This window comes from Tetranychus urticae, chromosome 1 (assembly GCF_039701765.1).
Source record: "Tetranychus urticae isolate SD_2017Ah chromosome 1, NJAU_TeUrti_SD_1.0, whole genome shotgun sequence".
NCBI classification, from domain to species: Eukaryota; Metazoa; Arthropoda; class Arachnida; order Trombidiformes; family Tetranychidae; genus Tetranychus; species Tetranychus urticae.
Genome location: NC_142958.1, coordinates 14,580,320 through 14,607,774, shown reverse-complemented (window position 1 = coordinate 14,607,774; position 27,455 = coordinate 14,580,320). Strand labels below are relative to the sequence as shown.

At 32.3% G+C, this 27,455-nt stretch overlaps 1 protein-coding gene and 1 long non-coding RNA gene across 6 annotated transcripts in view; one reads left to right on the top strand and one right to left on the bottom strand.

Annotated features, from left to right (window-relative positions):
* Positions 1–17,090, top strand: part of LOC107367680 (uncharacterized) — a 32,309-nt gene extending 15,219 nt beyond the window's left edge. For both annotated transcript variants that reach the window (XM_089265967.1, XM_015935416.3), the window contains exons 3-5: positions 1,009–1,168; positions 13,090–13,757; positions 15,442–17,090. In XM_089265967.1, the coding sequence (XP_089122093.1) occupies positions 1,009–1,168; positions 13,090–13,757; positions 15,442–16,519 (1,906 nt within the window). In that variant the 3' untranslated portion in view covers positions 16,520–17,090. The remainder of the gene's footprint in view (positions 1–1,008; positions 1,169–13,089; positions 13,758–15,441) is intronic.
* Positions 17,091–17,657: 567 nt separating this feature from the next.
* On the bottom strand, positions 17,658–21,725 carry LOC107367674 (uncharacterized). Of its 4 annotated transcripts, XR_016197790.1 has the most exons (5): positions 21,449–21,725; positions 20,487–21,377; positions 19,053–20,236; positions 18,231–18,962; positions 17,658–18,146 (listed from the first exon to the last, which is right to left on the bottom strand). It is a non-coding gene; the product is annotated as an uncharacterized LOC107367674 (long non-coding RNA). The 4 variants fall into 4 exon arrangements; XR_016197787.1 differs by having other exon boundaries at positions 17,658–18,962; positions 21,449–21,723; XR_016197789.1 differs by having other exon boundaries at positions 17,658–18,962; positions 20,583–21,377; positions 21,449–21,723.
* Positions 21,726–27,455: the final 5,730 nt, after the last annotated feature.

Below are 27,455 nucleotides of genomic sequence, written 5' to 3'. Positions count from 1 at the left end.
AACTCAACGATTCCAAACATGATTACCGTTTCCATTGATTAATTGAAAGGAAAATGTTTTTTAGGTTAAGTTAATAATGTTAGTTAGTTCACTGTTTACCAATTTAAATGTCTAATGTTTAATTGAAATCTTGCAAAGAGTTGAACAAGAAAAAAGTGACTTTTTATGCAAAATTAATCTTATTAAAAGGCTCATCATTATGATTAATTTGTTTGGTTGAAATGTAATTCATTCAGAAATGGAAGAAATTCAAATTGGAAATTCAATTTTTTCTCTGATCATTGTTTTTAAACCTTTACCCTGACGAGGAAGAATAGAAAAGGCTGAATTCATTGAACTCATCAATCATGAGAAGATGGGAATAAACTGATCAACAATGGAAACTGAAATGTGGGAAAATCCATCAATGATTAACAATTAGTTAACCAAGGAAAAGGCTAATGATTTTGTCATTCATTACCAACAATTGATTGTTGAAATGAAACAAAATTTAAAGCAGATAATCTGGTAAATTGAATAGAGCTGGATGAAGAAGCAAAATGAATATTCCAGAGTTTAGAATGAAATTGTTATCGTGTTTGAATAGGAAAAAAAGGTAAATCAATAAACATGATTAGGTTCAATTGATGAGCTACAAAAGTATCTTTAATGATATTTTCATTTTCAACACACAATTGATACAGAATTGTATTTACATGGAAATATTAACATTACTTTTTATCATAATTTTTTCTTCTTTTCCATTTTTTGCCTCATTCCCTTCATCTTAATGTTATTGGATATATCTCGGAATATCCCAAAAGACTTTTGATAAATAAATGTTTTAGCAATAATAACGATAATAATGGGTAATAATGATGATGATGATTGTAATCAAACCTTGTAAATATTATCCTATTTATCAATGAATATTATTTGATTATTGTTCTATTAAATGCTGGTAATAACCATTTTTCTGGTTAAATCCTTTTTTTTCCCTTCTTTAACCTTTTTTTGCTCTTGAACCAGTTTTTTCCTCAACGAGTTGGTTAAATGTTTAGAGGAACCTTCACGATTAGGATTGTTGTTTAAACGTTATGAGAGACGGTTAAACATGTACGTTGTCTATTGTCAAAATAAATCCAAATCGGAATACATTGTTTCAGAATATATCGACACTTATTTTGAGGTAAGTTTACCAGTTTTCTTATTCAATATTATTCATGAGAATTGGGTAAAAATGTTTTACAAATACCATTCAAGATCATCACTAAGCCACTTATGGATTATCTTGCAAAGTAAACCATTCATTGACTTGATAGACATGGAAAATTTATTCAATTAGACTTCTGAATTTGGGACTGAAAAATATTCCTCAAATAACTTCAATTGGAGGCAAGAATGCATTTTAAATCAGAAGTGATTTTTGGTCTTTTTGTTTTTGTCTGCAGCAATGGAAAGATTCATTTATGAAAACAAGCTGAGCCACGATCATGACTGATCGTAAATTTCTTTTCACTGAATACAAAAAATCCAATCCACATTTAAAGACTAAAATTATTGATGAAAATCCATTGTCAATGAGAAAAGTGAAATAAAATTTGGTTCAACAGTTGAGGCAACATATTTTTTACCTAACTCTTTACTCGAAAAATGATTTTACTTATCCTTCTAATTTAACAATAAACCAGCAATCAACCTAAACCAAAAAAATTTATCCCCCAAAGTCAATGCTAAAAGATACGGATTCTGCATTTTTTCCCCTACCCTGTTTGAACGCTAATTTCTCAGGTACCTGAATTCCGATAAAGTTCAGACTATTTTTCGTGGATGTAGTTTAATCATGACTTTCAGGCTGTAAAAAAATTTTATTTAGAATCCTTTTAGTTTGGCCACAATCTTTACGCAAAAATTTCATGTTTTGACTTTATATATGGTATAGATAACATTTTTTAGTCGCTTAGCTATTCCAGACTCGATCCGAGATAATGTTCACGAGTTAAAGCTGGAATATTAATATTTAATGAAATTTTCGCCTTCTATCGACTCTTGATTTAGAGTCAACTACTGTCAGTCATTCATATGATAGTCACTTTTATGCAGCAAAACAATCGCTTGTAGTGATGAACCTAATTGATTGATTTGCATTGAAAGAGAGTTTTATTTCTGGTTCGATTCTGGTTTGTTTTGGGTATGATTTGAGTAATCAGTCAGTCTCAAGTAAATATACTTTTATTATTTGATTTTGCGATATTTTCTTCCTTTCACTGTGATTGATCCAGATCCAGACATAGTAACAGATTATGTTTGCTTTAGATTGTCGATAACTCGTTAACAAGTTGAATAAGTGGTTCATTGAGTACCAAAGCTACATAATAGCAAGTTGTTCAATTTTTTCACCTTTCAATAGATTTTCCAGGTTAATTGAAGTTGATTTCAATTGTGGCTCAAGTTGAAACTCGAAAAATTAGGCACAAATAAAGCGTTTTAAACGTGTTTAAGCGTTAAAAGCATTCTCCCAGTTTTAACAAGCAAACCCTTTCAACAGCTTCAACTTCAACCTAACAAGTCTCACTTGTCTGCACAACCAGACAGACAAAGAGTCGCCTAAAAAAAGCTTAACGTCTGAAGGAAAACATTACTTGATACTAATTTAGTATTTATAATAATCTAAATAAGATTACAATTAAAGGCCAACAACGACTCTATTCAACAGTAAACTCGATTTACTCATTTTCATTAATCGCAACATTGAAATTAACCAACTCTCTTCATCTTCCAGTTTATCATGCAATGTTAATATAACTTTCCATTTTTTTCCTCTTCTTCTTCTTCCCTAACAACTCTTGCGATATTCCCAAGTCTCCATTTCACTCTGAATTTTGTGTCATGAAATGATCATCTTGAAGCCTTTTTTACGCCTTCATCCAATTTTCGGATAATTTCATCAATACAATCTAAAAAGCAAACTCATTTTTACAGTTTACTGTTTCCTTTGCTGGCTCTTTACTTCTTTTACTGAATCTTAATAAGAGATGAAATTCCCATCAGATTTATTGTCTCTTTCAGTATCTTATCAGTTTACTGTTTATCCCTCATGTCGCACACTCATCATCATGAGTTTCAAAGTTTCGTCTCTTATCTGGTTTCAGAACATTTCCATGAACAGAAGAAGAAGAAGAGGTTAGAAGAAACTTTACGCATGATTCATTTGAAACTGAATCTTTTATTCATTTAGTCTTTACCATTCAGTTCATCATCATCATCATCATCATCATTCCAAAGAAGATATTCAGACAGAGAAAATTCCTTTTTTTCACCATACTTTGTTTTCTTCTTTTCATTTCTTTTTTTCGCCATTCTTCCATTTATTAATAAAAATATCTTCCAATGTTGAGTAAACTTGAAGTAATGCAATAGAGACAAAAATGAAATGATAAATCCTTTTTAATCAAACATTTTTCAGGGTAAAAAAGGAAAACGTTCAATCAGTTTATTCCTTTTGTTATTCAAAATTTCCTTCTAATCAATTCATTTAAATTATTCAACTTGTTTCAAGTTCTGAGCAAGTTCCATTCCCTGTCATTTCTCAGATGATAATAAACACATAAAATTGAGAATCGCAATCAGTCGCATTATTAGTAAACTTATGTTTACCTTTTTAATGTCTCAACATCTTTAATGCCCTTTTCAGGTTAAATTATTTACTTTCATTGACTTCAATTATTATAGTTTGCTGAAAGCAATGGATTCTCATCAAATGAAACAGAAATTTGATATTAATTCATGCAATAATCCATTTTATCGATCAACAGAATTCCCTGAATCTATCAAATTTTATCTCTTTACTCGAGCCATTTTGTTTTCAATTTTGTTTCCCTCATGAAAATTGTTTTGCTTTTAAAATTTTAAATCATAAATAAAATATCTTTTTGCTAAAATTGATTACGTTTTAAACTTTCAAGTCTTCAGATTTCACTCACCAATTGATTTCAAATGCAACTTTAAAAATGATTTAAAAGTTCCATCGACATTCGAGACTCAAATATTCAACTTTCACCCAGAATTTCAGGCAATATTCCCGGGTTGAGTCCAGCATTAAATAACATTTCAATCCATCAATAAGTATTATAATACAATGTAATGTGTAAATGCCCTTTTTTGTTTAAAATCGCACAGTTGGTCCAAAAGTCGATGGTCAATGATCAGTCGGAAGAGATGGGTGAAAATATCTGAGAAACTCGAAGAAAAACATTAATCATTAAAAATTGAATCTTTGGTCAAAAACCTCATCATTCTGTCAATTAATTCACTTTAAAAATCATTTTCATTAAGAAATTTGAGACTCTGAAGAGTTTGAAAATTTGACTTTTTTGGGACAAAATGTGACAAAATGATTTCAGGTTTGCAAATTAAATTATAGACTAAAGATTTTTACCTTTTCTTCTTGTTTTAGGAATAAATTGTCAAAATTAACCTTTTTATTACTGCATTTGAACCTTACTGTTGGGTTGACAATTTTGAGGGGGAAAAATCGATTCTCAAATTTAATTTAATTTCACATTTTGTTTTCTGGTTAAATGGAAATGCATTTGAATCTTTTGTTGTTTACCAATGAAAATAACCAGTTTTAGCCTGAAGCAAATCATCTCAACAATTTATCATGATAATGAAAGGTGATGATGAGTCTATTAATGAAAAGGTGCCATTTGAGCAACTTGAAAATTTACTGTTTTCCCGTAATAAAAACATAATTTTGATTATTGTTAGAAGTAAAAATTGATAACATAATAGAGTCTGAAGTGAATTGCAAGGTAAATTAAGAGTAATGAGGAGAGAAGAAGCGAAATGTAATAACTCTTTTTTTCCTTCTTCTTCCTCTCATCATGAAGAAGCTGAGAAAAAAACGAGTTGATGAATGAAGAGTGAAAAAAATGAATAAATCAATGATTTAAACTCACGTAATTGTCAATGATGAAGTTTAACCCTTGAAATGATGAAAAGGTTTAAATTGTCAAAACGGAAATGAAAAATATTTTTCACTTTTTCTGTTTGATGAGCAATTGAAGGTGAAAAATTGCCATGAAAATGATAATGAATCTGATTTATATTGAATGATGTTTCCAGATTGGAAATGAAGTTGAAGAGATAAATTCAATTTTCATCTTTGATTACTGATTGTAAGGCAATATTTTGATTGCAAATGAAAATCAAATTCAATGTATTAATGACAGGAATTGACCATGAATCTGGACAATCTGGAGTTGACCAGAAATGAGAACATTTTTTTGGAAAAGAAAAAAGGAAAAATTCCTTTTCCACTCAATTCCAATCATGGTTATCATGATGATTGGATATTGTCTATGATTGAACCTTTTTTTTGTTTTTCTTTTCCTCTTTTTTCTTCTTGAAATGTTCAACTTTGTTCCCTTTACTACCTGTAATTGGATGAATAAGATTGTCGAGAAATGAAAGATGATAATGATGATGAAGGTGAAGAAGAAGAATGAATGAATGAAAATAAGAAGATGATGAAAAGGAGAAAACAATTCAGAACTGACATGAATCCTCTTTGAATCCTCAAGATGTCAGAATGCTTATAGCAAAAGTTAATGGAAAAAAAAGTTCTGTCAAAACAGATCGATATATAATATCATACGAATATATATCTTCAGACTTGTTTGTAGAACCACGATTCTTACCAAGTTAATATTATACCTTTGCTTGTATTTTTTGCAGTCTTTCAACTCTATTCTTTCATCCTTCATCATCATCATTTTGTTTTTTCCCTCTTCGCCATCTCTACTGTTGATCTTCATGATCGATAAATGAATTGGGAGAAGCTTTTGAGTCCAAGTTTACAAGTTAACTGAATGTTACTTGTTTTTGCTCACATTGTTACTCTTGCTTCTTGTTATTGCATTCAATGCAAGTAAACATAATCAACATTCAATTGAGAATCAAATTTTTTCTTCTCAACTCTCTTCATCTTCATCTTCATCTTTTCCTTTCAATTCATTTCTCTTCATTGATTCAATTTCATCTCATTTCTGGCATGATCATTTATTTAGGATAATATTTAGCTTCAATACAGAGACTAACAGTTTCAAGATTACTTTTGCTCACTTCATTTCAACTGTTTTTGACAACACTTTATTATCATATTCAGCAACATCTTATTCACAATCTTATTCACCCTCTAATTCACTAACATCTACTTTACCATCATCTTGCTTATTATCATCATGTTGTATAGTGATCATCATCATAATCTTTATCATGGAAGAAACTTTGCAACCTTTGAGTCTATTGCTTGCTTATCATTTATTATTTGTCACTTTTTGTCTTGCTAACAAAATTGGTTCCACTGTTTTCTGGTTCACGGAATAGACAGTTAAGGCTATCTCGCATTTTTCCTCTGTTGATTGTTATGACTTCATTTTTACTCACAACTCACACTGTCAGTTTCATGATTAACTTTTTTTAACCACATGGATAACATTTAATCTGTAGTTATTAAGTAATATCCAGTTTTGTTCATCAAAATCTCGTCTTGCTTTCTCGTTCCATTTTGGATTCCAACTTCCATATTGCACTTTTTGATTACATTTCTTTCCACTTTTAAGCTCCTTGACTTCATTTTATTGCAATTTTGATTCGCCTTCATTTGGATGCTTCAATTGATTTGATACAACTGGTTAAAATAGAGCTTGATTAACCCAAAAATTTGTCTCCACAAGTCTTCAAGATTCTCCGATAGTTCCATATATAACATCCAATCTCACAGGATAAGCTTTTCTAGATTGGCTCCACATTAGTAGAATATTTGATTGAATAATTTACCATTACTATGGATAAATTTATTAGAAATAAGACTTCAGGTTATGTTAGAGATCTCAGGCTTAGTCCATGTTGAAGTAGAAGCAAATATTTGAGTAAACATATCAATAATTCACATTGATTAACCATGTAACCATCAATTAGCTTATTATAATCAGGACAAGTAAGTTAATTAGTAAAATAATTGATAAATTAAGAAGGTACAAAAGTAGGTTCCAATGGAAACACCCAATTGGTGTAATTACAAGTTCTTCACTTAATAATGTGAATAACCAATTTGAACACATCTCATTAAGTGTTTAGTTTAAAAATCTGTAACACAATTAAATATACAAAAGTGTCTGATAATAATTAATAAATTAAGGAAAACAAATGCAAAATTTAGTAAAATCAAGACAATAACAACAATTGAGGGGACGTTACATAATTAATCCTTTGAAGATCTACTCAAACAGTAATCGATATCTTTTGGATCATTTTACTTTTTTTTACAAATTGTAATATAAATTGTGCAATTTAAAGTAGCAAACATTTAACTTGTGACCGTTCACAACTGTTAACAGTCAAAAGAGGAAGATTGAACTTACTTTTCTATGGAGATGAACCAAAAGTGAAAAGTAAGAGAGAAAGGGGAGGGATCTTACTATTCTAAAACCTTTCGGTTTTAAGTGAAGAGTAAGAAGGAGAGAGGGCAGCACAAGGGAGTGAAGAGGCAAAGTTGAAAGTTAAGTCAAACTTTATTGATAATGTTAGAGAAAAGTTCGGAGTATATATGTCTCTCATGGGACATAGGAATATCAGGGTACAAATGGTTTAGTTAAATTCAGTATAAAAAATAATCATAATAAACATATAAATACAATGGTTGAAATGTGCGTAGTTAAAAGTATAATATTTCACGTTTACATTTACCGCTAGGGTTACCTGCTTTTGATTGGAAAGATACAATTGTAATGCATTGAGTTATATTGAAAAAGCCCTAGTGGCGAAGGTTGAAAGAGAGAGAGGAACATATGTTTTAAGTTTTTGTGCTTGGTTTGTTTTATTGAAGTTAATCATCATCACATTCGCCCACTGTAATTTGAGTTTGTTGTCTATCAACAAACTGCTTGAGCTGGGATGAATGAGCTTGAATTGGTGTTCCTGAAAGTGATTCCGAGATGATGTAGGTTACGTCCGTGATCTTCTTGATGACATAGTATGGACCTGTATACTTAGCTGTGACTTTAGTTTTGGATGGATGGTTAAATGGTACTTCCTTGAGTACTTTGGATCCAATCTCAAAGTTTGCGACGGGATGTTTAGCGTCATGTCTTTGTTTCCTTCTTTCTTGTTCCGTACGTGTCCTGGTCCGGGCTAATTCTCGTGCTTCCTGGAGATTGTTGGTTTGACCGGAGAAAGTCGGAGTTGGATCAGTTCCAAAGAAGAGATATGCAGGAGCATAACCAGTGATATCGTGTGGAGTGTTGTTGTAATCTGTGACAATCTTTGGTAAGAGCGTTGTCCATTTACGATGAGGATGATCTTGTAAAGCAGCTCTTACTTTGACCATCAAAGTTCCATTGATACGTTCGACAATACCGTTGGTTTGTGGATGATATGGAGTACTAAAGATATGCTTTATGTTGTGGCGTTTGAAAGCTTGTTTCAAGACTGTACTTTGGAAGTTCTTGTGACAGTCAGTTAGAATAGCTTTGATGCGAATACCAGATTGAATAAGTTTGTCTAGGAGGGTTACTACTGATGCTGATGTGTTGGTGGTTGTGGGAAAGGCCCAAACATAACGTGAAAAGTGGTCTATGAAGACTTGAATGTACTTATGTCGAGTACTACCAGCTGCAGGTCCCATGACTATAGTATCGAGGCCGACGAGATCACCAGGTTCGAGATCAACTGAAGGGAGGATCATTTGACCAATACTTGGACGATGGGTTTGCTTGACAAGCTGGCATGAACGGCATGAATCGACATAAGCTTTGATGTCTGAGATCATATGAGGCCACCAATAGAAACGAGTAATAAGTTTTACAGTCTTGTTTTTCCCAGGGTGACTGTAATCGTCGTGAAAATGCTGCAAGACTTTATTACGGAGTGTTGGTGGAATGATTGCTCGAGTGGAACCACGAGTTTTCACGGTGACGATGCCATCCACTTTGAAAGATTGTTGGATATGAGAAAAGTCAGTGGTAGCTTGATGTTGCTTGATTTCATCAGCATCGATGAGGAAAGTAACTGGGGCTCTTGATAAGGCATCAACGTGTTGTTGAGAGACGCCAGCTCGATGAAATAGCTCATAGGATCGAGTAGAGAGCTTGATACTCCAGCGATAGAGTCTTCCTTTGGGTTTCTTGAGTGTGAGGAGCCATTTCAATGCACTATGATCGGTGATGACTTTGAATGGGAGGCTAAGATAAGCTTCGAAGTGATCAACAGCTTCTACAACTGCAAGGCATTCAAGTTCGAATGCGGTATAGTTGCCTTGGTGTTCGTTGAGTGCTTTGGAAAAATAAGCAATGGGATGTTCAAGACCATGTTTGTCAGTTTGAACTAGCGTAGCTCCAATACCAATCTTTGAAGCGTCAGTGTAAAGGGTACATGGTTCATCTTTGTTGTAAATAGCGAGAACTGGTTCATTGATTAACTTGTTTTTGAGGATTTGAAAAGCGGTTTGATGTTCATCTTTCCAGTGGAAAGAAATATTTTTACAGAGGAGTCTGGTTAATGGTTTAGAGATGGTTGAGAACTTGTCTATGAAGCGACGATAATAGTTTGCAAGTCCTAAGAATTGACGAACTTCCTTGACATTACTTGGAACAGGAAAATGTTCAACAGCTTTGACCTTTTGTTTGGATGGACTAACTCCTTCAGAACTGATGATGTATCCAAGATAGTCAACTTCATTTTGCGCGAAGTTGCATTTAGATAGCTTCAGTTTGATGTTGTTATCCTTGCAAAGAGTGAAGATCTTCTCTAAGAGTTGGAGATGTTCAGAGAATGTTTTGCTGTAAATGATGATGTCATCTAAGTAATTTATTGCTCCGTTGTAGAGTAAAGAACCAAGTACTCTTTGTAGAATTCTTTGAAAAGTTGCGGGGGCGTTTTTAAGACCAAATGGCATGACGAGCCATTCATAGTGTCCTTCATGGGTTACGAAAGCAGTTTTCTCGATGCTTTCTGGGTCCATCTCAATATGCCAATATCCCCATTTGACGTCAAGTGTCGAGAAGTACTTACTACCTTGAAGACGATCAATGACATCATTGATCCGTGGCAGCGGCATCTTGTCATCTATGGTGAGGGCATTGAGACGACGGAAATCTATGCAGAGTCGTGTACCACCGTCTTTCTTTGGTACACATGTGACTGGGAAGGCCCAAGGACTTTCACTATCACGAACCAATCCTTTTTCTTTGTATTCTTTAACTTGACGACTTATTTCATCAAGTTCGGCTTGAGGACGACGATAGGCCCTAAGTTGAATTGGAGGATGGTTTATAGTGGTAATCCGATGTTTGGCAACGGTGATGCGGCCAATGTCTGTTTCATTTTGGGCGAAGGCAGATTTATGTTTTTCAATGAGGGCGGCAAGTTGATCTTTCTCATGTGTCTCTCCTAACAGGGTTACTAATTCTTGAGTCTCTGGTGATCGAATGCTGACAGTCTTATCTTCTAGGTTAAGGTGAAGACCGAATTCGATACTGGTGTTGAGACCGATTAAGATTGGATAGCGGAAGTTGGAGATGATGTGATACTTGATCGTCTTGGTTGTTTTGTGGATGGTAGTTGAGGCGAGAGTGTATCCAACACTCTTAGTTGAACCTTCTAATTGGTTGATGGTTATTTGTTGTTTATTGTTGATAGGAAGGTTGAGTCGTTTACATGTCTTTAGACTCATAATGCTGATTGTACTACCGGTGTCAATGAAGGCTTCGACGGAAATACCTTCGATTGTTAGTGGAATATCGATGAATTTCAGTATTGGAGATATGTTTTTAGCGAAACATACGTCTCCGTGGTCATCTGGATGGAGTTCTTCCTCGGCAGTGTGGGTCGATGGTCGAGGTTGACTGGTTTGAGAACGATTAGGACATTCACGATGCCAATGGTTTTCCTTTTTACCAAGTCTTTCACAGTACCTACAGACTGGAGGACGGCGTTCAGCAGATTGACGAGGGCGGCTATTGTTATGTGGAGGTGCGGCGACCAATGTTTTAGCAGCGGGTTTCTTTGGTTGTTGCTTTGTTAGGAATTTTTCCTTTTGTTTGTAACGCATTTCGGTTTCAGTGGCTATTTCGAGCCAATCAGAGAGTGTACGAGGGCGTCCAGAACTCATATGGAGAGTCCAAGCAAAGGGTAAACCAGAAGTTAGTTGAGAGATGACTTGATGTTCAGCCAATTTTGCTTCACGAAGGAGTTTTATCTTACGGCGATAATACTCCGTCACTGTCTCTGTACGCTCAAGACGGATACGTTGAGCTTCGAGAAGTGGGTCCTTGAATTCAGAACCGAAGCGAGTGATCATTAAAGATTTGACAGTGTTCCAATCAACATGCTCTTCAGTTGCGATTTCTTCGGCGTACCAACTTAGAGCTTCTTTGTCTAGGCTGTAGACTAAGTCTCTGATAAGGGTGTATGGATCGTTGGTGTTGACATGTCTTTCGTACAGGACTAACCAAGCTTGGATGCGGATACCAGATGGTTCGCCAGTATAACATTTGAGAACCTTCTTCTGTGGTAAGGTTATGTACTGCGTTGGTTGGTCGATAGTCGTGTCTAGTTGTGATGTAGTGGATAAACGGTTCCTATTTTGGTCTTGGAATCGAACTGCTGGTGTAGGCGGGAGGTATGGATTACGGATTAATGTTGGTAGACGAACATTTGTTGGGTTGACCAAGGGTGGATGGGTTGGTTGATTTGGATTTGTGATTGGGTTTGAGTCGAGGTTGTCTCTTTGGGCATCTGGATCTGAGGATATTTGATCAGAGAGGTTAGTATCATCGTGATCATTTGCCATTTTGTTCTCGGCTTTACCAGGTTAAATTGGACCACTAGATGGAGCAGAAGGACCAGCGGGAGTTTCAACAGCTTGAACTTCAGGAGTTACCAAAGGACGGAGGAAGCTGGGTCGGCAAACTGGTTTTAGGGGGTTCGGTTCCACCAAAGGACAATTAGGCTGGAAGAGTTGGCTGATAGATGGAGACAAGAGATACGTCTGTTCAAAACAGGAGAAGAGATCCTGTCGACTGCGCCAAATGTGACCGTTCACAACTGTTAACAGTCAAAAGAGGAAGATTGAACTTACTTTTCTATGGAGATGAACCAAAAGTGAAAAGTAAGAGAGAAAGGGGAGGGATCTTACTATTCTAAAACCTTTTCACAACTGTTAACAGTCAAAAGAGGAAGATTGAACTTACTTTTCTATGGAGATGAACCAAAAGTGAAAAGTAAGAGAGAAAGGGGAGGGATCTTACTATTCTAAAACCTTTCGGTTTTAAGTGAAGAGTAAGAAGGAGAGAGGGCAGCACAAGGGAGTGAAGAGGCAAAGTTGAAAGTTAAGTCAAACTTTATTGATAATGTTAGAGAAAAGTTCGGAGTATATATGTCTCTCATGGGACATAGGAATATCAGGGTACAAATGGTTTAGTTAAATTCAGTATAAAAAATAATCATAATAAACATATAAATACAATGGTTGAAATGTGCGTAGTTAAAAGTATAATATTTCACGTTTACATTTACCGCTAGGGTTACCTGCTTTTGATTGGAAAGATACAATTGTAATGCATTGAGTTATATTGAAAAAGCCCTAGTGGCGAAGGTTGAAAGAGAGAGAGGAACATATGTTTTAAGTTTTTGTGCTTGGTTTGTTTTATTGAAGTTAATCATCATCACAAACTAGTATAATAAATGGGAATTTCCATCAGATAATTTAATTTCCTAGTCATTCTGAGCATTAGAATCTTCAATTTAAGTAGTAACTTACATTATCATAATCATCAATCAAGGCCGGGATCCAATCCTAATAAATTCAATCTCTTACAATGTTGGATCGCATGTTTCTGTATCAGCCATTCACACCCAAACATGTCGAAACACAAAGCTTTCAATCAAAATATTAATAAGTTTTCACTCCCAAGTTGCTCTTGAGAACTAGAAAAAAAGATATAACAACCAAGTCAAAAATGGTAACACTTGATTTCACTCCAAACCTGATTTAACAGACAGCAATTTGTTAATCTGTTTTCTTGTCTCTTTATTTTTCTCCTATAGGAAGTACGGATTAAATTGGGCCATAAACTTCAACTACCTGATTTACTCATTAAACCTGTTCAACGAATTATGAAATACCAATTGTTGCTGAATGATATTCTGAAGCACACCGAGAAAGCCGCTTTAATCAATGAATTGGATAATTTGAGACGAGCTGTTCAAATTATGCATGTTGTACCCAAAACAGCCAATGATATGATGAATGTTAGCCGTTTACAAGGATTTGATGGTAAAATTACTGCTCAAGGAAAGCTCTTGTTACAAGGTATTCTCAATGTGGCCGATACCCGTGAACCTATTACAGCCTCACTGGTTTCATCGATTAAACTCAGAGAACGCCAAGTTTTCCTGTTTGAACAAATAATCATTTTCAGTGAGATACTTGGTGCCAAAACTCAATTTAGCCAGCCAAGCTATATTTACAAGGCTCATCTTCAGGTTAATAAGATGTCACTCAACGAGAAATCAGCCGATGATGATGAATCCAAATTTATATTGAAATCAAAAGATCCTCAACAAGAGGGACTCGCCTTTGTGATACAAGCAACTGATCCCGATGAAAGATGTGAATGGGTTCGCAATATTCAAGCTATTCTGGAAACTCAATTGGACTTCCTAAGAGCCCTTCAGTCACCAATTGCTTATCAAAAGGAATTAACCAAAGAAGTGTAATGTTTATCATTATTATTTACTATTATTACTATTACTATTTGCCATTTTATCTTTGGCAAACCATTTCGTTTCTTTTTCCTCCACATTATTCCTCCTTTAACCCTCCATCAACTGTTAATACTACTTGCTATTAATATTTATACTTTGATCAATATACTAACCCAAATATTATCCAATTTAATTAATTCAGTGAACGTTTGCTTTGTTGCAGATAAACAGCATCCAACTTAACTTTCCCCTGTTGTTGTTATTTTTTTGTCTTTTTGCTTACCTTTCCAATCAATTATTGATCCACTCTTATTGAAGTTTGACTTTACAGTAATTTAATTTTCTTCCGTTAGATTGTTAATAGGTTTAATTGTAGGCTTTAAATCAAGAGTGAACAATAAAAGCATCAAGCAAGCAAAAAGACGATTTTGACTCTTGATAATTCATAATTGTCTTGACTTGTTAAGATCTCTGTTTGAGTTCATTACATTTGAAATGAAATGAACCCAAGAAGCAAAAAACTGATGATGATGAATGCTAAGGAAAGAAAATTTAATTTTATTATTATATTTCTGTTCGAGTTAATATTATTTCTATTACAACTTGTTCCTCTTCAGCTTCACATTATCATCAACATTACTATTATTATCAAGTTGAACAATATTATCTGATTCAACAATGTAAACATAATATATTTGAGCATAAAGGCAGGAAACAAAAGAAATAAGATGATGAAGAAGACGATGAAGATGAAAATAAAAATGAATTGCAAGGAAAATGCTGATAAAGCAAATTATATAAATACATACAACTCCAAGAGGTTGAAATATAATATAATAATAAAATTAACAAAAGGACTTATTGTAAATAATTCATATTACTTATCGTTATTTAGTTAGTCAAGCTAACACAACAAATGATTTGTTAATTTTCACTTTAACAGTTAACAAAAAGTACTGTTCTTTGCCGTCAATTGGATCCTTTTACGACAATTCAAGACAAATCAATTTTTAGTTTGATTAATGTCTAAAAGAGCTTTTCATTCACAAGTTTAATACACAATATTTTTTTTCCTCGTTTCAACAAAGGTTAAGGTAAATATTGAGGTTAAGACTTTTATTCAGTTTAATTCATTGAAAGGTTTAAGGTTAAACATCAATTTGCCATAGAATCTTGAAATCTTATACAATTCATTCAATCAAATTGGAAAAACACTTTGCATCAAATTAATCAAATTTAGATTCACTCTGTCTCTACACAAATTAATTGTCAGCTTGTTTAGCTTGAATCAGATCAATTTCATTCCTTGAGTTACATTTGGATGCTGCCATCTCTGATTGATTAAGCTTCATTAACAAGGGTCACTTTATTAACACAAGATGGGGTTAACTTGGATTTCAGCTTTCAGATCAGCTGATGATTTTTTGATTAGTGTTACAAATTTTTCACGATCTTTGACCTTAACTGTGAACTCGATTATAACTTTACTGAACGTATTATTTAGCCAGTATCCCTTGCCTTGTGAAAAGACACTATTTTTTATTTGCATGACTAAATTTACTAAATGAAATGTACTAACTCGAAACATTGCTCTTCTTTTCTTTCTTTTTTTCTATCAAATGCTGCAATTGACGCTTTGTTCATCATAATACTCTAACAATTATAAATGGCACTTGTGATTTGTTTAACCAGTTCTGCGCCAGAATTGGGTTCACTTTGGAATCCATGTTTACGTAAAACCTTTTCACATCCAGCCTCAGCTCACAGACAGCGAAAAGAATCAAGCTCAAAAGATATTTTACCCAATATAGCCGGTGTTAACTCGACAACAAATATAACCGCCAATTGGTCCTCCAATTTACTAAGTACCCTTAATGTATCCTCGTCTCCATCCTCAGCCTCAATTTCACCATCTTCTTCCTCTTCCCCATCACCAGCTCCTTGTCCTCTAGTGTCTTCCAAGTCTCTCAAAAATCCTAAAGGCATGACTTTCAGTAAACGCATTAGCCGAGACAAGAAACTTTCCTCGCCCGTTCTTGGTCTCTCATCACGACTAACCTCATCACCAGCCTCACCCAAATCTTATCAAGACGAAAATAGTGGTAGTAGTAGTAGTAGTATATGGAAAAGATCATCAGTCCCATTAATATCATCAATTCCATCAACATTAACATCGTCCATTTCACCAGCGACTTTATATTCATCAACTGCAACAACAGCTCTTTCATCAACCACAGGCCAATCGGAAACATCACAAGAATCAAAATTGAATCCATCATCGTCCTCTCCATCAACTCCAACCTCAAATGAACCCACAACACCGTCAACAACTCGAAGTAATAGTAAACGCCATTTTCTAGAAAGTTTTCGCAACCCATTACGATCTCGCCATGCTTCTTCCAGTCAACGAAGTAAAAACAAATCAAGTAATAATAGCGCTTGTGATGCAACAAGTATGTCACCATCACCATCATCATCAGCAACATTACCAAATAACTTAACTGTGAGTTTAAGTTTGGATGGTTCATCGCCACCCAAAAGTGATTCAGCATCAGGTGTACCAACAAAAGTGACCACAACAACCTTTCCTCATGATAATGATTTAGACTCGGGTGGATTGAATAGACGTTGGTCCGAATCTGAAGCCTTTAGACTTCGCTTTTCACGAAAATTATCCCCTTTAGGACTGAAAGGTGCCAAAAGCAACACTGGTAACAATAACAACAATAATACCAATATTGTTGAGGAAGAACCAAGTAATAAGAGTTGAATTGGCATTCAAATTTCTGTTTTTTAGCCGCTATTGATTATAAACTTTTTTATAATAAAAATGGTAATTTTGGTGACGCTTAAGATCACAACCTGAACAAAACTGTCAAACGTTGAAAAAATTGTACACAATTATGGAAGCCATCTTTTTCTTTCTCTCTCTCTCTCTTTCATCATTTTCATTGCCTGATTGATTGAGCTTGTAATTATAATTGTTTTGTTTGATATCATTTTGTGCTGTTTTAATATCTGTGCCTCAAAACCAAATATTGGATAAATCGTCTTAACCATTGACGTTGTTTTCATCTTTTCCCCATTCATTTTTTGGATCATCTTTATCATTCTACTTTCTTTAACAAATATGAGAACCATATTTGAGTGGAAAAATTAATTACTGATTAAAATTTAATAAACTGATTATATTAATAATTAAAGCCAATTAAATGTCCTCCTGTGACCTTAAATAAATTTAACAGATTGCAACCTTTGAGTCTCATGAAAAAAAGATATCGCATATAAATATTGTTGAATGATTAATAATAAAAAGAAACAAATACTATTACTATTGGAAATTATTAGTCTTATCAAATTTTATTCCTTCATTCCTATTCTTTCTCATATTCAATTCTGAAAAGCTTCATGTTAGTCAATATTGTCAGACAACCGTAAGAATCTGAATACGCAAGTTTAAGAACAAATAATAATTTATTGATTATCCTCACTGAAACGGTACATAATTGATATCGTCATGATATATTGACGAGACATTAGAGATAAAATATCATTAATTAACTACAATTTACTTATTCGTTTCACAAAACTTGATACATTTTTACCTTAAATTGCTACAAAACTAGAAATGAAAACCAGAATTGACTATAATGAGAGTCAACAGATGGCAGTACAAAACTACTGTGAATTTGAATGAATTTATTTTTGGCTTTACAATTTAAAATAATAATTCATTGCATTAAAGTGAAACTAATTGTTGCCTTTTCTGTTTCAACTGCACTTACAAGATAAATCAATGCTTGACCCTTTTATAATCATCTTCTTGTTTGAACCTTAAAAATTACAATTCAATGAATAAATTTATCCTTTTTTAAGGTCTAAAGTAGTAAAAAATTAAAATTAATAAATCACACGAAATTGAGGTTTTTAATGTAAAACTAAGAACCCATTTAAAGTGGCTATTTAAATTATTTGAGAAGCGAAATGGTGTAAATAATTAATTTCAAATGTTCGCTTTACAATGAAATGGTTGTAGTTAGAGTTAATCAAGTAAACCATTTAAATAAAAGTCACATTCGTTAAATAAATCAAATTACTATTAGCCAAGATTCAAGTAAAGGGCATAAAAAGGTTAACCAGAAAAAGGCAATTAAGAGGCAAAAATTATTGAAAATGTAAGGTTTTCAAATTGAGATGATTTAACTGATACAGAGATGTTTCCATAATTAACACACAATTCAAGTAATCTTTTTGTTAACTCTAATTTTAAATCAATCTGTTGAAACAATCTGAATTACCTTTTAACTTACACTTTTACAATTTAGAAACTGGACAATCGAAAGATAAAAGCTAACAAAAACAATCGACATTTTCAGGCCCAAAAAAGAGGAGAAATCCTAAAAATAGATAAATGATTATCAAATATCATTATTTGATTGTTTCTTATTTAATCATGTTTGCTGGTTCTCAATGAAAATTACCTTTTTGTATCAACTAAATCAACTGAATCAAAGTGAATCAAACTGAGAGAGTTAAGGATAAGACTAATAACAACAAACGTAAAGGTCAATGTCAGGCCAACATTTTGAGAATCATAATGATAATCATCATCACCTTCGTCTTCATAATCTATCAAGTTCTGTATGGAGAGTTAACGGAATTTACTGCCCTTAAGGCAATATTTCAACCAATTTTTCTCTTTCTTTTTCTTCTTCATCACCACCATCAACATCACCATTTTCATCATCATCTTTCTACTTCTCCTTCTGACCTGAAGACGGATTTGAGCTTAAGGAAGGAGACGGGGTCAGGCTACAGGTAATACTTGTTTAAACCGGCAAACCTCATGTTACCATTCGTATCATCACTATTATTATATTACTATCAACTCCGAGAAGAAGCAACAGGTAACTTTGTTCATGCTTGACTCATGGTTGGCGAAGTGGCTTCAGTTGCTTGAAATTATTCATTTTTGTCCATAAAAACAACAATTTACTTTTCATTTTGTTATTTTTTGTTTGTTTGTTTCCCTTTTGTTTTGGATTCTCGTTTGCATCCCAATCTTTCCATTAATTTTTGGTAACTTTTTTATTGTGCGTTTCCCATGGTTGGTGTTTTCAATCTGTTGGTTAGATCCATTGGAAGTTCAATCTCGACTTGAAATTATTGGACACTTTCAACGGGACCCTTTGCAAATTGGTTAATCTCTTAATCTGTGATTTTAGGAGAGAAGATCAATTTTGCTTTATGTTTTTGTGGTTCTACGAGGAATAATAACGTTTATTTAAAATTAATCAACTTACCATCAAAGTCTTCCCATGATTTGGAACAGTTTATTTATCGTTTTGTTCATCTTCTTGCCAAATTTGTCTTCAACCAGCCAAGGTAAATATATTTTGTCCAACAAGACTTCTCGTTACCGCCAAACAACTTCACATTACAATTTTACGTTCCTTTTCATCCCAATCAATCATCTAAAATTGATTAATCTGTTTGAAGCGATGAAAATTCAATAACAATGAAAAAAAACTACCAAATTTGTTTTATATCTTTTTGATTGTTTTGCTTCCCTCAAAATCTCAGCTTCAGCTAACAATTTTCAGGATAAATAAGAGATTTGATGAAAATGGATTACTTAAAACATTATAAATCGATTTGATTAACGTTTGATGAAATGCTAGTTCGAACTTTTGCTGTGTTAAAAGTTGAATATCAATATTACTAACATAATCAACCATTTAACAAGCTTTTAAATTGATTACAAGTCTTGCATTGAATCACAAACCATTTCCTATTAACTTATCGCATTCATCATCGGATGCTCAATAGTTCAAGCCTCAGGGTGATTTCAATTGAAGTTAATGAATCAGAAAATAGAATCAACTAATAATTTCAAGCAAAATTTCACCAGATCTCTTATCTTCCATTAATTGTTTAATAGCCAATTAACACTATTAGAGTATGCCAGGAGAGGTAGATATTTATCCAAGTTGACCAATGGAAGGACCAGAGTACCAATGAAATTTGCCAGCATTATTCGTACTTTGAGTTAGAGATTTGTTCAAATATGTAAATCGAAGACGAGGCCAAAAATGTCAAAATGGTTTCCGTTTGCTTTTCAGTGATAAAATTAAATCATTCCTATCGACTGGTCATGATGATGATGATCTTGTTTTTCTGATGAAAATTGTTTTTCATCAGCATCTCCTTCATACCAACCTATCCTTTTAATCAGTTTATCTTGAGGCCATTTCTCAGGCCTCAATTTAAAGCATCTCCATCTTGTCCTGATTAAAGTCAATTCAAATTAGTCATTCATTGGGACAACCAAGATATAAAAGACCCAAATTGATCGGATCCGGACATTGTTAATTAGCGTTAATAATGACACGAGTGATTCAGATTTTTACGCATTTAGAAGAGTTGATTAGGTCAATGGAAATTCACTTGTATATCCAGTCTTTGTGGTGAAAATCATCAATCAACACTGAAAAGAAAGAAAAAAAAAATGTTCACATTAATGATACAGTATCGATTAAATGATTAACTTGAAAAAACAATCAATTAAACATTAGCATTTTTTTCAAGTAAAATGTAATATATCATGAATGCTATAAATGAAGAAGCAAAATGATTTATTAGTAAACCATTTTTGATCATTTCTTTAAAAAAAAATGCTCGCTGCCATTTGTTCATTGTTGTTTTGCTATTATTACAGATATAATTAACAACCTAACCCTTTCAACAATTATCATCTATTACATTCAATGAATCAATGTTAATTACAGTATAAATATCATAATTGTAATTAATGTCATTAAATGTTTACAAACACAACAATTTAAGATGGTGAAAGAGTAAAATAATGTTGAAAAATTTCGCTATTTTCAACTTAATTCATCTTTATTGTAACTTTCTTGCAACCAATTTGAGTGCAAACATTTTATGTTTACCGTTGAACCAGGTCAAGTCCATCTTCACCATCAGTCCAATAGCATATTAAAGTCAATACATTTCATCATTAACTTGATCTTCATTCAGTAATGCAATAGCTTGAGGTTAAGCTTTCATTTGGATAGGCTTAGACGATGAATTAGTGAAGAGGAAGCCAAGATGATATTGATGATGAAGATGCTATTAGTGGAGAAGGTGGTCCATTTAAGGGAGGCTACGGGGCTCTAGATGATGGTCATATTTACAGTGAACAAGGGTAACAAACATCTCAACGGGAGCCAATCTTGCAAGATGATGGTTGTGATGACTTGCCCCTTCAATGTGAATTGATCATAAATTTGATTAACTAGGCTTTGAAAGTTGTAAATTTGGTTAAAAGATATTTAGGACAAATAATAATCATTCTTATCGTCATAGTAATTGTGATAATAAATGATGGTGATGATGACGATGATAATAGCAATCAGAATGATCATCAGGTAATGTTAACAGATTAATAGCCGAAGGACTATCTATTCTGTGAGAAGTTTATTCAGACTTTAGCTTCATCTTTATTCTGGATTCCTATCCATTTTTGGTACCAACTTTCAACGTGTTAATCACAACTGCTTGATCTTGTGAAAATTGTTGAATAAACATCACATGGCCATATATTTGATAAAGTTTCACAGCTTCTGGTTAAATTAAATCAAACAATAATTAGTAAACAGAACAATTGATTTTTGAGTTTTATTTGTGGTTTTACCTTAAAAAAGTTGCTCCAAGTAAAGAGTTGTTGAATATTTGAACATATTTGGAAGCCAAATCCGGGTTTAATATTTCCCACTGAGAGAAGCACAGTTGAATAACGTTGTACTCGATTTAGATTAGTGTTGATTTAAATAAATGTATAACCAAAAAGACATCGAATTCATTAATTTAATTATCATTTTCACAAATAAATGAAAAATTTCACTAAAAATAGACGTTGTAAGTTTAATTTAACCCACGAACCAACGGTAACCATCAGTAACCGTTACTATGGATATCATTTATTCGTAATAGTTCAGTTTTTTTGCTTCAACAGACTTTTTAATTTCAACTATTTTTTATGCTAATAATTGAAGTAAATTTATTTATTCTGATTTAATTTAGTTATTCGATAGTTAATAAAATTCTTATCAACAGATGAGTGCCTGAATCTAAATAGCTTCAACGTGATTCAATGAAACCCAAATGCGAAGAGAAAGTGTTCAACATTAAACTCTTTTACCAAGCAAAAGTATTTCTTTTCAAAATGAGTGTCATTACTTATTTGTGTAAAAGCAACGGTTAACTCAAATTTTCATCGAGACATTAAATTCCCATTCAAAGGACGTTTGATTGGTAAGAATAGGATTATTTCCGATACAAGGTGAATAGCAAAATGTAGAACCAGAAAATGCCAATTTCTTGTTGATTCGCTACACCATTTACCTGTTCAACGTTTGATTGAAAATTTATCTGTCCAGTTTTATGCAACACGGAATTTGGCTTCTCATGTTATTTCACGGAAAGATGGTATCAATATTTTTCGATGCTGATTAAAACATCTTTACCAGACAAAAGGTTCCTCTTGTCTACCAATGATTGAATCTGCAACTCAAATCTTATTTACAATCAAACTAATTCTCGTCAAAGATTGACATAAACTTGGCGTGAAAAAGCTTTTTTTTTATTCACATCCATAAAACTCTTAAAAAATTCAATTCCAATTAACTCAGTTCAATTGGAGATACACTTTTACCCCATTGATTTGGTCCAATTTTTAGCTGGTAAAAAATATTGACATTGACAGATGCAAAATTGAATGAATGTAAGGTAATCAATCAACTAACATAATACAAACTAACCTCAAATATAAATTACATTTGAACCGACCAACATCAATCAGATATAATTAATGCTAATAAAAACCCAAATGAACTCAACAAGATTATCAGAGTTAATCAATTTTGCTTCCCAATTTACTTATCAATTGCACCAGAAAAAAAGTCAACCAATTGTTTGTATCCCAGTCAATAATTAACATAATTAACATCATTTTTTTCCTATTCAATCTTCAGTTTCTCTGATTTTTGCTGATTGATGTAAATCATTCCAAGCCATTTCAATCATCATGGCTCAGTAAATAAAGAGTTATTCATTAACAGCAATATCTTCATTCAATATCGAGTTATTTTTAGAGGAAGAAAAATGCTCAAAATTAATGATAATCTCAATTACTCCAGTAATTATCTTATGTTTATCAGTTTCTTTTGTCTCAATTATTTTCCAATTCTGACCTTTTAGGCTTCAACCGATTCCAGGTTATCAGGTTTTATCTCAATGAATTAGTCTAATAATATCAAAAAGTCAAAACTCTTTTATCGGTTCCTAAAATGTTCCTACATTGTAATTTAATCCTTTTTTTGGTACTTCATGTTAACCAGCATCAATCAAATTGGCTTTATATTAAAAGATAAAACGCAAACTAATCATCATCATCAAAATAATAATCAGTTTGATCACCATCAACATTATTATTATCATCTTTATTCATCAAGATTGATTCAAACACACAATTATTACATCTATTAATGGAGTCAACATTTGCTCGTGTTTCAACAAGTTCAGAGATTTCTGTTAATCCATCAACTAATCTGAGAGAAATAAAGATTTTTATATTTTCGTATAAATTGTATCAACAATAATCTAAACAAGAGTGACAAAAATCAAGTAATTTATACAATTATTTAGGATGATTTGGTATTAAAAATCCTTCTCATTACAAGTTTCATTTGGAATCAACTTTAATCTCAAGTTTACCAAAAAGGATCAAATAATCCTCAATCAATGTGCAATGATAGAGATTAACTAAACACTATCAAAATACAGCAAAACAATTTAATTCAAGCTCAAAATTTGATTAATTACATTAAGAGCTATTAAATTGTATAAACAGAGTTGGAAGATTCCAATACATGAAATGTGCGAAGTTATTTCATGCAAAGCTCATTTGTTTTGACTGTTCATTTGTAATTTTGAATCCATCTTGAAACCAAAACATCAAACCAAAATGAACTTTGCTCAAATTACGAATACTGAGATGACTGAGTTCGAAAAAATGGTTTCTACTTCGAATATCGCTCTTTCGCTTTGTTGAGATAATAAACTCATGATCGCCCAAATATCTCATTTTCAGAATTCTAATTATCTATTAAGATTAGCAAAATACTTGCATTGAATCAGACACTAAAGTCAATGTTGAAGAAAATCAAACTCACCAGAATCTAACCGTTAGTATCCTTATGCACTTTTGAATACTGGACTTGAAATAACAAATTCATTTTGAAAATAAACTGAAAATGAATTTAGTTGTAATCGAAATGAAATTATAACCTAAAAATCATATGAAGCTGTACAGATAAAAGCATCTTTTTGAACGACTCATCTTGATAGGAAAAAGCTTTATACTGTAAAATACAAATGAAGAAGTTTTTATTTTTATTTTTCTCATAAATTATCCAATCTATTTTAACATTCAATCAGAATGATAGAATCGAAACTAAACAGAATTGCGATAAAAAATGAATCTTGAATCAGATCTCAGCTTTTAAACAAATACTGGATTCAATTTTGCTGGTAAAATGTATCAATTGAAACTGATATAATCTGTAAAGGTTCACAATTGAATCCAAATAAAGCAACAACTACCATCATGACCATGATCATGAAAAGTCAGTTATTTAATCAGTTGACCAGAACAAAGTGTGGTAAAACAAAACTATTGATGGTCAATAATAACACACAAAAAACAAACAGTCAAAAAAAGGTTAATCCCATGAAAAGCAAAAAACATAAGAAACCAATTTAAGGGTAAACCAGTTTTTTGGGTTAAAATTTTACATAAAATGAAATGTTTACTTTTTGTTTAGGTAACACTTTTATAACCTTTCAAAGGCATCATTGATACATTCAATTGTAAACCAGAGATGACAGTAATCAGACTAACACGATTCCCTGTCAACAGGTTATCAATAACCAACAACAGAACAACCTTTTCATCATGGAAATTATCTTGAACAAAGAAATCTGAATGAATGGAAATTTGAATGAAACCAAAAAATTGATAACTTTCATCAATTCAAGCCTCATCTTCATTACATTATAAAACCTTATTTTTTGCTACCTTTTGAAGCACAAAATTTACAATCACTTTTCATTGTTATCGTCAAGCCTGATTAACCCATTGAATGGTTCAATTTTGTCCAATTTCAATTTACAATTTCCATTCCACTATCAATGGCCACTGATTTGCCTGTTAACTATACACTTTAATTTGATTGTTTCACCTAAATTTTGAGTAAACATTTTAACCTAAAAATATTATTTTCCAAAAACATGAAAAAGTATTATTATAGCAAAATATAATCATAGAAAAATGGGAACAAATCTTACCAATAATCTGATTCTAATTGTTACAGTTAATTTTATTTTTACTCTTGATCAAGGTGATGATGATGATGCAAAGATGTTGATGATAAGATGAAATAACAAGTAATAAGGAACCGGAATAAAGGTTGATTCAGGTCAAGTGTAAAGATGATTTTTGTCTTAATTTTGTATCCCAATGATGAAGACATTTTTGGGTATAATGAGAAAAGGAAAGAAAACAAAAACAAATCAAATTGATGGACAAGCTATTAATTTAACCGATTGATCATTACAAATGTAACTATATTAAGGTCAAAACAATAATACAAATATTTGATTGTTTGAAGGTTTCAATTGAATTGTAAAGGCAACCGTAATTAACCTTTCATTAACACCGTTTCACCATTAATACATTTATAATTGTTATTGAAAACCTGGTCAATCTATTTTTAAAGATAAAGTGAAAAGCCAAAAAATTGAAAACCCAATTTTAACATTGAAATCAATGTTTCCAATCACCAATCATCTTGATGAGTCTATTTACTGATTGTGAGAAAATTTGACAATTAAATATCTTATAAGGTCGACAATTAAGGCTTTTAAATGTAAATTTTTGCTGGTCTTTGTGACAATTACTTGGCGATGTTTAATCTTGATTAATAGTTGATTGACATTGAAATTCAATTTTTATCTCAATCACTTGAGTAATTGATAAAGATTCAACTTCAGTTGCTGATGATCAATCTTGACCTTGTTTCAATATTTACAGACTTTAATTGAATCAAAAATGTTGATCTAATTGGTGAAATCGTTGAGTTGCCTCATTAATTAACTGTTCAACTTGGTTAAACAGGAAAGGTTGAATTAATTTTGGGCAAATCGTGATTTACTGTTAATCAAGATATTTTGATAGACAAAATGTCTAATTACTGCAAGACTGATGAGTTTAAATTAACACTTAAATCGTGATTGAATCAACGTTTTTTTGTTTAATTGCAAATGCCTTTAAAGTGGGTAAACAATAAGGTAAATGTTGTTTGTTATTACAGTTTATTAGGTTAAATTTAGTGTATAATGGTTGGATTAATAATGAGTTGGGTTACGATGAGAAATACAAATAACTATTAGATTTGTTGATATCAAATTAGCCTTTTAATAGTGTCAAACACGATTGAAAAATTTGCTTTCAACTGTACATTTCGTAAATCAATTTATAAAGTAATTAAATCGTGATTTATGTGCAAACCAAATGCCACATTTTTGACACATAATGGGTAAGATTTAATTCAATGGTTAAAGGTCACTAGTCAACTGATCAAAAGGAGACTCAATCAAGAGGAATGAAGCTTTATTAAAATCAGTGAAATCCTTAAAGTCAAGCTTCAAGACTGAGCTTCAGACAATCTCAGGCTCAGTGAGTCAAGATTATTAAAATCAGTTGAATCGTCTCAATATTTTGATCAATTTGTTGTCGTTGATACAATTTTTGAGTGTAATACTTGGTGCTGATGATAAGGATTTCTGGTTGTTTCTGGTTTGTGTCTAGATTTGGATGGAAAACCCAAAAATTGAAAGATTTTGTGATTTCTGGTTCAGTCATTTTTCCTTTGGTTATGTTACTCTTGACTTTTACTGACCAACTCTTGAACCCTTTCAATCTGGTTTGGTTGTGTTTAAATTTGGGTGTTACAATTGATTAGAGTCAAAAGTCATTAACTTGAAAATAAAGCTTCTTGAATAATTACTGAAATTGAATGACTAAATTGAATCACTAATCTATTGACAAATGATTTTAACGATGAGACTGTAATTGTATTAGATGAAGACCTTTTTTTTGCATCAAATGTAGAGTGCAAAAATAAAGGTTAGTTACCCATTAAAGTTGAATGGGAAAGCAAATGGTTTACTTGAATTACAATGGTTGATGGTTAACAAATGGATGGTAAAAGTTGATTTGAAAGGTTGACCTAAAGTTGGTCAACAAAATTTACCGTTTCTCATGTAAATTAGGGTAACAATTAAAATGAAATGTGTTCTGTTCAATTCAATCACTTTTCAACCATTTTCATCGTTACAACTGACAATAAGGTGATACCAAAGAGTAAAGCCATTTTTCAACTTGATTTACTGGTTAATCTTGCCCTTCTCATATTAACGGCTAATATTAGTAAAACAACAATAACAATGATAATAGCAATAATGATAATGATGATGATGATATTAATAATAATCATCTACATCATCTTGATAATGATAATTAAATGTCTCTCTCTGACTCTCTTCAAGTGATTCTTTGTCTGATCGTGAGATGTAATGCA